This window comes from Zingiber officinale, chromosome 4A (genome assembly GCF_018446385.1).
Source record: "Zingiber officinale cultivar Zhangliang chromosome 4A, Zo_v1.1, whole genome shotgun sequence".
NCBI lineage: Eukaryota > Viridiplantae > Streptophyta > Magnoliopsida > Zingiberales > Zingiberaceae > Zingiber > Zingiber officinale.
This window is the reverse complement of record NC_055992.1, coordinates 154,654,891-154,668,918: the sequence shown is the minus strand read 5'-3', so window position 1 is coordinate 154,668,918 and position 14,028 is coordinate 154,654,891. Positions and strand designations below refer to the sequence as shown.

Sequence of the window (14,028 nt, the reverse complement as noted above, 5' to 3'; positions counted from 1 at the left end):
AAAAATCGTTAACCCTGGAATCAAGAAAAACCTTAGGGGGTGTTTGGTATGCGCGTTTTCCATTTTTATTTTTTGGAAAACGCGCGTTTTCTGAAAAACGGTGTTTGGTTTACGTTTTCCGCACGTGTTTTCTAAAAAATTGGCTATCATTTTCTAGAAAAACAGAGAATGACAAAAAGTCATTTTCTGTTTTCTAGAAAACGCGCGTTTCCCAGAAAATAAAAATGAAAACGGTACAAACTAAATACACCCTTAGTTTTATGAGGTTTTTCGATTCCGGGCTGCATGACCCTTTTGCTGACGTGTCGGGCATAGAACATTACTCGGGAATCATCGAATACCTAAACCAAATAAGGTTTTTGTTGATAACCTTGGATGGATAACCAAGGTTATCAAAAATAACCCCGAACCAAACGCACCCTTACCGTCATCCCAATTGAAGTGACACTGCTACAAACTGCACACTTAACTGATCTTGCTGCTCTATATTGTTACATCAAAAGCATCTAGCAACTTCCACAGTTGACATAGGCTACTTGATTGTGCCCCACGGGGTTATCCGAAGGGGTTAGGGCGTAGAAGTTTGTCCAATGAGAACGTGGGTTCGAATCGTGACGGCAGCAAGGGCGTAAATCCCTTATCCCCGTGTCCCTCAGCCCACTGCACCTTTAACTCCTTCGGCTACCGTGATTAAGTCCCCTCGTGATAGCCTTGGGCAAGGTCCACGGGGACGTTGGGGACGAGCGTTATCGCCTTTTACCCAATAGGCTACTTGATTGCTGTATCGATTAATGTAACTACTTAGTGTTTACTAGAATCCACTAGACCCTTTGCCAGTAGCCATGTGTGGAGCATTAATAACTTTCCTTTATCTTGTTAATTTGTATCTAGCTACTCATCCACAAGGACAGATCGAATAACTAATTAAATTATGTTTCTGCTCACCCTCCAGATCCAGGTTTAATGTGTAGCAGCAAGAACAATGGACGCTCGTCACTCCGCCTCTCAACATTAAGAGAGTGTGGCATCCTCCACAAATCACCTGAGTCATTTCTGTACCTGTTCGACAAGTACGATGTACCTGTGATTAAATCAATATCAATTATCAACACCAATCATTTAGTATTCTTACCGGGAGGTGGCACTGCAAACAGAGCAGCATACTGATGCTGCTCCAGGAGGATACAGAAGGAGGTTTCTGCACGATGAACATACAAGCACAGGAGTTGCAGCTGGGTATGGAGCCAGAGGAACTGGACTTGCTTAGCTTGCTGCTTATGCCTAATTGCCTTCGGCTCCAAACCTTATACATGACGATGATCATCGATCAAACAAAAGAGATTTTAAGCGGATTTTAATCGATTGAGCTTGCACCTTGTTTGTCTTTCTCCATTAATTTCTTCCGGAGAGCTAGCGCAGTGTTGTTTGTGTTTGTGCAGTTTCTGCGCTGTGGCCAGTGGCTCCGGCTATAATGGGTTAGGTCTAGCACTTCATGCAGTAGGGTTGGCATCCCATTGACGTGCCCTCCATTTACGTCCGAACTGGCAGCTGAGGAAGCGCCGCGTTTGCGGTTATGGGAGGCGGCGAGGGATCGTGACTGACGGCGTTACCGGTCGATTTCCAGGTGTTTACGTCAAGGGGAAAAAAATAGAAAAAGTTGAATAAAAGGTCTAAATTTCACTTGTCTGTCGGATCATGCCATCGCCTTTCAATTCTCTTTTTCGGCTTTATATTTTTTCTTTTTCTTCTTTTTTTAAAATTTCTGATTATGCTAATAAATTATGATTTTAAGATTTAGGGATTATGTTATAGTATTAAATAAAAAAATTCAAATTGATTTATTTTAGTGTGCACAAGATGTGTAGGTAAGACGTATAAGATATTAAAGATATATATATATACACACACATACACACGCCAATGTTAACTTGGGCGGTATTCGTGGGTAGCACAGACAGCGAAATGCTAATTTTTTCATTTGTTTTTATACTTCCGGTTATGCTAATAAAAAAAATATGGAATCGTCATATAAACAGTCTGTTGGATTTGCAAGGTTACAAACATAGCCCCATATTGTAAAATACATGGGAAAGATCATGGGTTTATAAAGAGAAAAGATATCTCCATTGACATGAGACCTTTTGGGTAGAGTCCAAGAGCAAAACCATGAGGGCTTAGGCCCAAAGTGAACAATATCATGCAAATGTGGAGATATCTAAATTCTTTTCGATCCTACAAGTAGTATCAGAGCCCGGACTGTCAGAAGGTTTAACCACCGACTGCGCACAACAGCCAGTTTGATTAAGCCATGTGGATACAATATTACCTCGAACAAAGAAAATGAGGGCTCCTATGTTCGAATTAAGAGGACTAGACACCAGATAAGGAAATCCTAATAGGTCGGGTGGACCGAAGGACAGGAAGACCTGGTGGGTCGAAGGATCGGACTTGGGAAGCGTGTGGAGAAAAGATATCTCCATTGGCATGAGACCTTTTGGGTAGAATCCAAAAGCAAAGTTACGAGGGTCTAGTCCTAAAATGGACAATATTATACAAATGTGGAGATATCTAAATTCTTTTCGATCCTACAAGTGGTATCAGAGCCAGAATGTTTAACCACCAATTGTGCACAATAGTCATGGTCTGATTAAGTCATGTGGGTACAATATTACTTCGAACAAAGAAAGTGGGGGCTCCTATCTTCGAATTAAGAGGACCAGACACCAGATAAGGAAATCCTAGTAGGTCGAGTGGACCGAAGGGCAAGAAGACCCATGGTCTGATTAAGCCATGTGGGTACAATATTACCTCGAACAAAGAAAGTGGGGATTCCTATGTTCGAATTAAGAGGACCAGACACCAGATAAGGAAATCCTAGTAGGTCGAGTGGACCGAAGGGCAAGAAGACCTGGTGTGTCGAAGGATCGGACTTGGGAAGCATGTGGTCCTTTGTTTGAGGGGGGGATTGTTGGGTTTGCAAGGTTGCAAATATAGTCTTACATTGTAAAACACATGGGAAAAATCATGGATTTATAAAGAGAAAAGATATCTCCATTGGCATGAGGCCTTTTGGGTAGAGCCCAAGAACAAAACCATGAGGGCTTAGACCCAAAGTGAACAATATCATGCAAATGTGGAGATATCTAAATTCTTTTCGATCCTACACAGCCCCCTAGAGTCGGTCCTATGGATATCTGGTTATGCCAATAAATTTTTGCCTTTACGGGTTGGGTTGGTGGATCATCACCTCTGCAGCACCCTATAGCTAACCCCACACGTATGGAAAGAGATAAATTCAGAAATAGAGGCGGCATGATTTACCTTTCTCATTTCACTATGGGGCTAGTGATGAGGAGCGCTTACGGTGAACGAATCATCTTTTTTTACTTTCTTATTTATGAAATCTTATTCATTTATAGTGCTAATCATGCCTAAGCTTGGATTAAAGGGATTAAAAAATTTCTAGAATATTGAACCTACAAAAATATTCCGACATAAACATGCTAGATGATTATATAAATTGAAAATACTTAAACAAGATTAAATTATTCACATTTTTTTTTGACTATCCATTTAATAATTTACACTTACTATTTATTTTGACTATCCATTTAATAATTTACACTTACTATTTATTTTGACTATCCATTTAATAATTTACACTTACTATTTACTTTTTCTTGGCCTCCAATTTTAGTAGCACTATTTTGATATTATAATTGATTTCAACTTGTACAAATAATTGTTTGAATATACAAACTAATTCCGTAATTTTTATGTCATGGTATTTTCGTTTTATTTCATTTGTTGTTTTATCCCTATAATTTTCGTTGTATAAAAAAATGATATAAATAAATAAATTTGATGAATTTCTTAATTATTATGTTTATATGTCTTCGTAGGTCTCTTTATTATAGTGTCACCGAGAAAGGTATCTCCCTATGTATAAAAATTACGTCTATGGAACGTGACAAGACTGAACATGGTAACACCCCTCCCAATTTCACTAGTAGATTTGAAGCTTTATTCGACAGTGACATATTTTCACATTATTCTTAGCTTCGAGATAGTACATAAAGAGCAATAACATTCAGTTGATCCTTATAATTCTCGCAATACAGTTATCGACCGGACGAGGATGCGGCAAGTATCGAACTTGGCAGTTCGGATTTAGCCTTACAAGCCTGCAAGTTAATTCAGAAGAAAAGCATTGCAGTATCAAAATCAGCATTATATATTGATTCATCATATTGTGATTCCTAACATGTTCAAAAGCCCAAACTGAAGTGTCGAAGAACTCACTGATAGTCTAGAAGGAAATGGTGCAGGAAAACTGATATCTCTAGCTTGGCAAGATCGTTGCCCGGGCACAACCTGCTTCCTGCTCCAAAGGGAAGAAAACTCCCTGCTTTCGGTACAAAATCCTAGATCACTCGAAGAAGGAAACTTCATCAATGTATAACTGAGACCTCCAAAAGCGAGTAAACCAGTGCTCTACTTACATCCCATCTAGATGGGTTGAACTTCTTAGGCTCAGGGTAGGATTGAGGATCCAAGTTAACATTTCGATACCATAGCTGAATTTTCCATCCCTTCGGTATCAAGTAGGCTGCAAATTATTGAGTGTTCATTTTGCATACGATAAGAGATTAGTAGCTCTATAAGGACACAAACCATTCAGATATATGTCTTTTGTTGCTTGCCGGAAAGACACAAATGAGATGTTAACGATGCGTAACGTCTCATCGATGACCTTTACGAAGAACAAGGAGAGAATTTTGCAGTCAAGACGAAGTCATGGATGCATTATCGTTGATACTAATAGTATTCACACCTTCGAAAGGTACTCCATCTTCCTGACCTCCTTCATTGTTAGGCCTTTTTGCATAGGTGGCCTATTTCTTCGTATTTCGTCTTGCTCTAACTGCGAGGTATCACAATTTGCATTGTCAGATTGAGAGGCCTAGCAAACGGTTATCGTGCTATCTTATATACCTTTGCTTTCTCGAAAACATCTGGATGTTCTTGAAGAAACACAGTTGCCCACATGGTTATATGCCCGGATGATTCATGGCCAGCATTGAGGTACATAATTAGTACATCGATGATCTCTTCGTCGCACAATTTTCTACCATTTGCATCTTCAACTTCCATTAGCCTGTCCATCATGTCATTTTTTGTTGGACTGAGGTTAGTTCTCCTCATAGCCTTTCTTTCGTTGAGGACACTCTGAAGAATTGCCACCAGTGTTCTTCTGGCCTAACAGATACAATTTTGAACAAAAAGATAAACCGATGTTTCACTGATTTTGCAATAAATGGGGAATTGGTATGTACCTTCAATGCTCTGTGGTAAGCAAATCCAGGGATGTTGATAGCCATAGCTCTCATTCCATAATTCAGGTCAGTGTAAACTCTTTCCAATGATTCGATAAGAATCTCATCTTCCGAGCACAGAAATATTTTCATAATGATTCTAAATGTCAACCTCCGAAGCTCGGTAAGGAACTCGATCGATCCCTTAGTGGCCCACCTTTCCAAAGTCAATGCAACAGTCTTTTCTATGAACTGGAGATAAGTACTAAGTGCTTCATAACCATTTATAGTGCTGGCTGTGAGTCTTCTTAATCGCTTGTGTTCTTCGACACTGATGGCTATGAACGATTTCTCTCCGACAAGCTCATTTGTCGCTTTAGGCCATCCAGGCACAAAGTGATCATCATCCATTAAGATCTGTTTGCACAATTCCGGAGCTGTGACCATGATTGTCGGGCTTCCAAACATGAAGGCCTTGTACATTCCAGTGCCGCCATATCTGCACCAAGAACTTAACAATTATATATATAATTTCTCATGTATACCTATCAAGCACGCAAAGAACACCATAGTTTAAAAGCATTCATTGCTTCTTTTCGCTATTCGATAGATTTGCCACTGTATTATACCGTTTAGTTCGATGAAGGAATGATTTTCATGTAGTTACATCCAAACAGTTAGAACAAACACAATTTGATGGAGATGATGATTTCTTGTGGTACACAAACTGATCAATGCTAGTATCTCTTTTTTTCGAAAACCTTACTATAAAGACATCAGAACAATGAACAGTCGCCCCAAAAGGTTAACTAGGACGAAAAGCTAATTTGTCTTTCGGAAGAAACTGAATGATCAGTAATATGCAAAGAAACAAACAAAGTTAAGAATGAGAGGCCAAACTACAAACTAGACTTTGGTTGGACGGGCGATAACTTGTTTCGTGTACTTTGTCCTTAAATGTGTCTTCTCCATATTCCAACCTCTGAGTAAAACCAAAGCAAAAGACATTCAATCAGAAAACAACAACTCCAACTAAGACTGCTAGTAACTCTTTTATCGAAAACTTTACCATATAGACATATCAGAACAATGAACAGAGGCCCCAAAAGGTTAAATAGGACAAAAAGCTAATTTGTCTTTCAGCAAAAAAAAAAAAAAAAAAAAAAAAAAAAAAAAAAAAAAACTGAATTATCAGTAATAGGCAAAGAAACAAACAAAGTTAAGAATGAGAGGCCAAACTATAAACTAGACCTTGGTTGGATGGGCAATAACTTGTTTCGTGTAGTTTGTCCTTAAATGTGTCTTCTCCATATTTCAACCTCTGAATAAAACCGAACAGAAATCGATAAAACCAAGGCCCATAAAAGCAGTAGACATTCAACTAGACAACAACAACACCAATCATGAATGTTGTGCAGACATCTAGACAACCCAACAACCAGTCCACCATAAAGAACAAGAACTGCCTAGACTCCACTTTGTAAATTGGTCAGAAACAAGACAGCACACAGAATAAGCAGCTGTAGAAGTTCTAGGAATTATATCGTATTCATCCAAGTAACCCTAAATATGTAAGTTACGACTTGAATTCAGAAACAATTACATCAAAAGGAACCACTTAGAAGAAACTTTGTTGTGCTAATGTGTTAATAATGAATCTTGCTGTATAGGGTTTAATCTCACTGAAATCTTTTCACATTAAGATCCTGACTTGTAGATTTCAGTGGCTAGTATTAGAAATGGGTGGGTTGGAATTCTCAATACCTATCATTCTAGGAACTCCATAAAATAAGTGCTGATACTAGAATATGTCCCATAACTTCAGTGACAACAATGCGCCATCAACTTGTCCACAGAAGGTACATAACAATGTTATCCCGCTATAGTGTTTGGTGTTTTGTGTCAATCTGTTCGACTGTGAAATAGAATTCTTGTAGGTGGCCAAGGAGAAAAGAATCTCTGTTAATAGAATAACTGAAGATTTACATGTGCACAAACAATTCAGAGATTTGGAGTTCAGAATCGAAACAGTTTGTTCACTCTTTTCATAATATAAATTGCTTTTATGTCCTAGGCAAAAAAATTACTCAAATTAACAAGAAAGTTTGATCAGAGATCCTCATTATTGAATAGTAAATCCTTCTACAAAATGCATAGTTGAATGTAAACTTGGCCCAATGTGGTAGAAATTAGAAAGAGTACTAATTTCTATTGATGGATACTTCATACCTAAAATATAATTGACAGGAGGCATCAGCATAATCACAAGCACTCATTGATGTGGTATAATTTACTTAAAATTCTTTTACCTTTCAATATTAGGTAGTTCTATCGTGATCTAATCAAACAAAACTTGTTGCAATCAGTTCTTTTTCGATGAAGCAGACATTGGATAACCTCCCACAGAGTCTTCTTCACAGTTCCCAGGCCAACTAAAATGGCACTCCTGTTCCAATCCCAATCTCCATCTCCTTTGAGTTATTTATTCAGAAAAGGTAAAAATAATGTAATCGAAGGAGGGAAAAAATGATTTTGGGAAGAAAAATGAAATCCAAACCGAAATTTTGCTTCGATAAATGGAACAGGAACAACAGATTTTTTGAGGAGTAAAAAAAAGCAACAGGGGCACGTAGACGAAAGAGATAGAGAGAGGGAGGACCGGCGGAAGAAGGAGGCGATGAAGGCATCGGGGTCGGAGGATTTGAAAGCGCGGAGGAAGGCCAGCATGTTGCCGACGAACGGCCAGCCCATGTCACCCGGCGGCAGGTGGCTACGAGCCACAGCCCCGAGGCGGCGCTCCCAGGCCCACGCGTGCAGTCTCCGCACGCCGCCGAAGGCCGCCCAGAGCGCCGCCGCTAGGGCCGCCAGCGGCAGCAGAAACCCCCACGCCTCGCCCATCGTCACCATCGCCTTCGCGCCCCTGTATCGCTTCTTCCTTCCTCTTCGCCTTCTAATGCAAACAAGAAGGTGCTGCGTCACCTTCTTCTTCCTCGAGCGGAGCTATGGCTGGCGGGTGAGGGACGCAGTGTCGTCTGCTGCGGTATTTATATAGAGAGAGAGAGAGTGGGGAGAGGAGAAGCGAGGAAACGACCGGCAAAAAGGATCAGGCATTTTTTTTGTCGCGGAGTGGAGGAATGGTATTTTTGTATTCCGATTTTTTTTCCTATTATCTAGTTGTCTAATCTAAGTGTCGCTTGACTAAATTAATTCGTCAATCAAATACATTTGAAATACAACTTATACCTTAATAATTGTAATTACATATTTTTATTATAATTAATATTAAAATTTTTGAAAAACAGGCATACTAAATTTTGATCTCAAAAACTCACGTGATAATATTTATATTTTAACTATCATACGCGAAGGCTGGCTGCAATAGTGTTTTTTTTTTTTTTGAAGGATAAACCCTTTAAAATTTGTGCCTTGATCGTCTCACGTTGATACAGCATGCAAACTAATCGAATAATATAAAATTATTAATATTTGAATTAAGTTCGAAAAATATTTATGGTATTAAATTTAAAATTTAAAAATATAAATAATTTTAGTTTAAAATGAAATTCGAGCTCACATTCGGTTTCAATTATTTGAATTTTAGTTTGAAATATTGATGTGAAAAACATCCGACGATCGAATTCGAGTTTTGATAATAACAAAAGATTCAAAGTCGAGATGTCTTGTTATCTAATATAGTTGAATGAGATTGTAGGAAAAACCCTCAGGTTTCTTAGGCAAAGTTTTAACTGCGATTAGACAGGAGGAAAACCTTAGGGGGCGGTAACCCTAAGTTCTAGAGGATGATAACCCCAGGCGGAAAATCTTGTGGGGTCGAAGCTTCGGGCAAAAGTCCTAGGGGATGGTAACCCTAGGTGAAAAGTCCTGGTGTCGCGAACCGGGTGAAAAGTCTGAGCGGATCGTGGAGCGGACGTCCAACGGAAAGATCTGAAGAGTCGGGCGCTGAGCAAAAGTTTAGTCGGTCTAGAGGACCGGACTAACAAATAGGTATACTCTCCTAAGTGGAGTAGGTAAGGACGCATTCCCTGCTGAGGGAACAGTAGGCGTCGGTTCGACCTAGGATTTTCGGTCGAAAATCCGAAGTAAGAACCGGACAGTCCGGTGACTGTCGAACATCCTTTTATATTCATTGTTATGTACTAACTTTGTATTGCAGGATATTTTTGGGACTAACATATCTTGCAGGGACAAAGGAGCATGTTTTGCCTCAGATGAACAGTACTCGAGGCGCCCTCCATGGAGCTTAGAGGCACCTCGGGTGCAAGGCAGAAGGAGTCTGCGCTCCGGCGCCCTCATGAAGGCTTGAGGCGCTTCGGATAGCCTTGAAGGCGCCCTCAAGGAGTATGGAGGTGCCTTCAACAGGATAAGCGATGAAGAAATCAGGCCTTATCCACACGCGGATGACCCGGAGATTGGAGGCGCCCTCAAGGGGCTTGAAGGCGTCCTCAACAGCCTTTATAAGGCAGTCTCGACCAGCAGCTTGTATCAAGACATTCCAAGCGATCATTCTTCTGTGTGCTGTTAAACAGACGATCCAGAATAGCTGTAGCAACACCCCCGACGACCAGGAGCTTCAAATTTATTATTTCTATTGTCCGTATAATATAATTGTTGTTTTACTTGTATTTCATACTTGTAATTTTGCACGATTATAGTTGTTGCCCAAAGTAAACGCTCAACGAGCGTGGGCCTTGGAGTAGAAATCGCCCAAGGCTCCGAACCAAGTAAAAATACTTGTGGTCCTTCTGTGTTTGTTTTAATTTCCGCTGCACTTATTCGTTAGTTTTCCGAATACGAAAAGTGAAAGTCACCCCCTCTAGCGCATTTCGATCCAACAATTGGTATCAGAGTGAGATCGCTTCGATTTGGTGCAACCACCAGTCAAGTATATTTTTCATGGTAATTTTCAATTTTTCGGAGTCGATCGGAATCGATATTCTTGCCGTCTTTCGATCCAGTTTTTTCGTAATCGATTTTTTCTCGAAGTTGATGCAACATCACTCAAGATCGCGTATTAGTTTTCTTGTTTCCCGCACCACTAATCCAGGATCAAGTCCCGAGACAAGTTTTTTTTTAATTTTTCCTTGTGCAATTTCTATGGCTCTTCAAGAAGGCTATTGTAATACCCCGGTTCTGAGATTCTAGTTAAGTATGGCTAAAAAGGGTTAGATGGTACTATCCATATCACCAAGGTGCACCTTCCTTTTCGGAAGTCCAAACTCAAAGAACTCCAAAGTTAAGCGTGCTTGGCTTGGAGAAATCTGAGGATGGGTGACCTCCTGGGAAGTTTTCCCAGGGTGCGTGCGAGTGAGGATAAAGCACGCTGAAAGGACCTCCGGTGGTCTGTGGAGCTAGTCGTCAACCCGATGGGCAATTCAGGTAGCGTTCCCGGTTCGGTTCGGGTGGGGCCCGCCCGAGTCGGGGCGTTACAGATGGTATCAGAGCGACCTTGTGACCGTGAGTGCGCCTGTGGCAGGAGCACCAAGGGCACCACCTAGCGAGGGAGATTCTGGGATTTGTTTGTGGTGTGATTTATGGTTACACAACGAGGACGTTGTGTCTTTAAGTGGGGGTGATTGTAATACCCCGGTTCTGAGATTCTGGTTAAGTATGACTTAAAGGGTTAGATGGCACTATCCATATCACCAAGGTGCACCTTCCTTTTCGGAAGCCCAAGTTTAAGAACTCCAAAGTTAAGCGTGCTTGGCTTGGAGAAATCTGAGGATGGGTGACCTCCTGGGAGGTTTTCCAGGGTGCGTGCGAGTGAGGACAAAACACGCTGAAAGGACCTCCGGTGGTCTGTGGAGCTAGTCATCAAACCGATAGGTAATTATGGTGGCGTTCCTAGTTCAGTCCGGGTGGGGCCCGCCCGGGCCGGGGCGTTACAGCTATAATACAGCTCGACCTCGACTCTTCAATGGAGAGGACTTCGGCTACTGGAAGGGCCGAATGGAATCGTACCTTCAAATACACTTTGAAGTCTAGATGATCATCAAAATCGGCCTGGAACTCCGAATTGACGGCGCTGGCAAGCCAATATCATACGAGAACTAGGACGCAACTCTGATAAAGAAAGTAGAAGCCAATGCCAAAGCAACTTGCACCCTCCAATGTTGACTGACGAAGGAGGAATTGAACCGCGTCGACCCGTTCTCGAGCGCCAAAGAACTGTGGGAGAAGCTGATTGAATTACATGAAGGAACATCCAACACCAAGGTAAACAAAAGGGATCTCATTCTTAATAAATTATATAATATAAAATTGCAGGAAGGAGAAACGGTGAGCCAGTTGCATACGCGCATCCAAGACCTCCTCAACGGTCTCCACACAATAGGACAAAAGGTGGAAAATAGAGATATAATCAGGTATTCACTTAATGCTTTTCCAAGGACTACCTTGTGGGCATCCATGGTAGATGCTTACAAAGTATCCAAGGATCTCTCTTCAATTAAATTAGACGAAACCATTTGCGGAATTTGAATTACATGAACAAGTTAACGCTCGATCGGCTGAGAAGGGTATAGCTTTGATTGCAGGTACAAGCAAATCAAAAGCAAGACGTAAAACTGAACCGGAGTTAGAAGAAGAACCGAATTCAGAAGATGATGACGATGAACTCACGACCGAACTTGTCAACTTGGTGAGAAAACTCTACAAAAAGAAGAAGGGCTTCAACAAGAAAGACATCAAGAAGGTGATCCAGTCTAAGAAGGCCCAACCAAGCTCAAAGATGAAGTTCGAAGTAATCTGCTACGGTTGCAATCAAAAGGGACATATCAAAGCAAATTGTCCAAATAAGAAGGATGCGAAGAAGCAGAGAAAGAAGAAAGCTCTGAAGGCAACTTGGGACGAGTCTTCTTTAGAAGAGTCCAACGATGAAAAACTCGAACATACTAGTTTCCTTGCAATGATGGCCCGGGACCAAGTCAACGAATTTGGAAGCGAGGACGAATCAGAAGCTGAGTCCAAGAGAGGCCACGGATCCATATCCGTTTCCGAAGGGCCTAACCCCTCTATAAGTACTTCTAGGTTATAAATTTAATTAATTATCTGATGAATAAATTAGCTAAATCTAATATTCAGATCAAATCACTTCTAAAGGAGGTAATAACCCTTAAAGAAGTGACTATCTCTGAATCCTTGACTGACCCGATTCAGACTGGAACCTCAACTCAAGTCTCAAAGTTTGAGGAAGAGAATTCCAGCCTGAAAACTCAAGTCAAGGATTTGAAGATTACATTGGAACGGTTTACACTGGGTTCCAAAAATCTTGATCTGATTCTTGGAAAACAGAAGGCCGTATACAATCGATCTGGACTAGGATTTAGAACAAAAAGAAAATACCATTCATATTTGTCACTTGTTAACATACGAAATATAAAGGTAGTCCAAGCATGGGTACCTAAATCTAACTTGGTCAATCAAGTTGAACTTGGTAAATATTGGGTCCCCAAGGATCAAGTCTATTATCTTGATAGACCATATCGAGGCTATGATCCAGGGGGAGCCAATAGAAAAACTGTCTTAATAAATAAATAGAATTGTTTGATGATTATTATTTTCTGCTCTATTTCTATGTATGCTTAGCTTAGGCTAGATTAAGGACCTAGGCATAATTTACACTTGACTAGTTAAACCTAGGGATTTGAAAAAGAAAATTAAATATATAATTTCTTTGAAAGGCTCTGTCTAGAAGTGATGGATGATCTCATACCTAAGAAGGTCTAGTGCCTTGCCACAGCCTGAGAGCCGATCCTTGAAATGTGTATTTAATTGACTTATTGGAAAACCTAAGTCTAACTCAAATGTAAATTAATCCTTAGACATAATCTAAATTAAAAATAACCATCCCACAAAAATACATAAGGTTCTCTGATTAATAATTTAGAATCGGGTGAGATAGATTTAGGTTGAACTTAGTTGAATTTAATTAAACCTAATTTAAATCTTAATTCAATTTAATCAATTTAATTCACTTAATGTAATTAATTAACTTAACTATTTAATTCACTTAATGTAATTAATTAACTTAACTATTTAATTAACTTATCAAATAAATTAAACCCAACTTAAATTTCAACTTATTTAAAATTAACTAACTTAATCAAATTAACTTAATTAACTAACTTGATCAAATTAACTTAATATAATTAATTAACGTAAATATCTAATTAATTAATTAACATAACTATTCAATTCACTCAATCTACCCAATTAATTGATCAACTTAATTAAATAAACCATCTCACAATCACCCATAGGAATACTGGGTTTGATCATCTAGACTGGGTGAGATGGAACATTAAGGAGTTGATTTCAGTCAAGCTATCTTCTGAATCCATTAAATTGACCAAATCAAATACTTTATGTAGGAACATAAAGATTTGGATCAATGGATGCTAGATAGTGGATGCTCCAAACACATGACTGGAGATAGATTGAAATTCACTAAGCTGAAACTCAAGAACCTTGGGTCTGTTGCATTCGACAATAATGAAACCTTTAAGGTAATCGGAATAGGTAATATACAATCAAATTCCATTTTTTACATTCGAAAAGTCTTATTGGTTGAACAATTCAGTTTTAATTTACTTAGTATTAGCCAGTTATATGACTCAAGATATTTAGTCACATTTTCAAAAACTGAGTGCATAATTAACAATATTAAAAATCCTGAAACCACACTTAGGGGAAT

The 14,028-nt window shown here is 39.6% G+C and overlaps 2 protein-coding genes across 2 annotated transcripts; both read right to left on the bottom strand.

Annotated features, from left to right (window-relative positions):
• Window positions 1-867: 867 nt before the first annotated feature.
• On the bottom strand, window positions 868-1,431 carry LOC121973814 (protein LSD1-like). The gene is made up of 3 exons (XM_042525166.1): window positions 1,375-1,431; window positions 1,133-1,303; window positions 868-1,059 (listed from the first exon to the last, which is right to left on the bottom strand). Exons 1-3 carry the CDS (start codon window positions 1,391-1,393, stop codon window positions 896-898), a joined length of 354 nt encoding a protein of 117 aa, XP_042381100.1. The 5' UTR covers window positions 1,394-1,431; the 3' UTR covers window positions 868-895.
• Window positions 1,432-4,039: 2,608 nt separating this feature from the next.
• LOC121973813 (ent-kaurenoic acid oxidase 1-like) lies at window positions 4,040-8,314 on the bottom strand. Its single transcript, XM_042525164.1, has 8 exons — window positions 7,975-8,314; window positions 5,337-5,814; window positions 4,996-5,259; window positions 4,835-4,924; window positions 4,675-4,753; window positions 4,503-4,609; window positions 4,303-4,424; window positions 4,040-4,184 (listed from the first exon to the last, which is right to left on the bottom strand). The coding sequence occupies exons 1-8, from the start codon at window positions 8,220-8,222 to the stop codon at window positions 4,091-4,093; spliced, it is 1,482 nt and encodes a 493-aa protein (XP_042381098.1). The 5' UTR covers window positions 8,223-8,314; the 3' UTR covers window positions 4,040-4,090.
• Window positions 8,315-14,028: the final 5,714 nt, after the last annotated feature.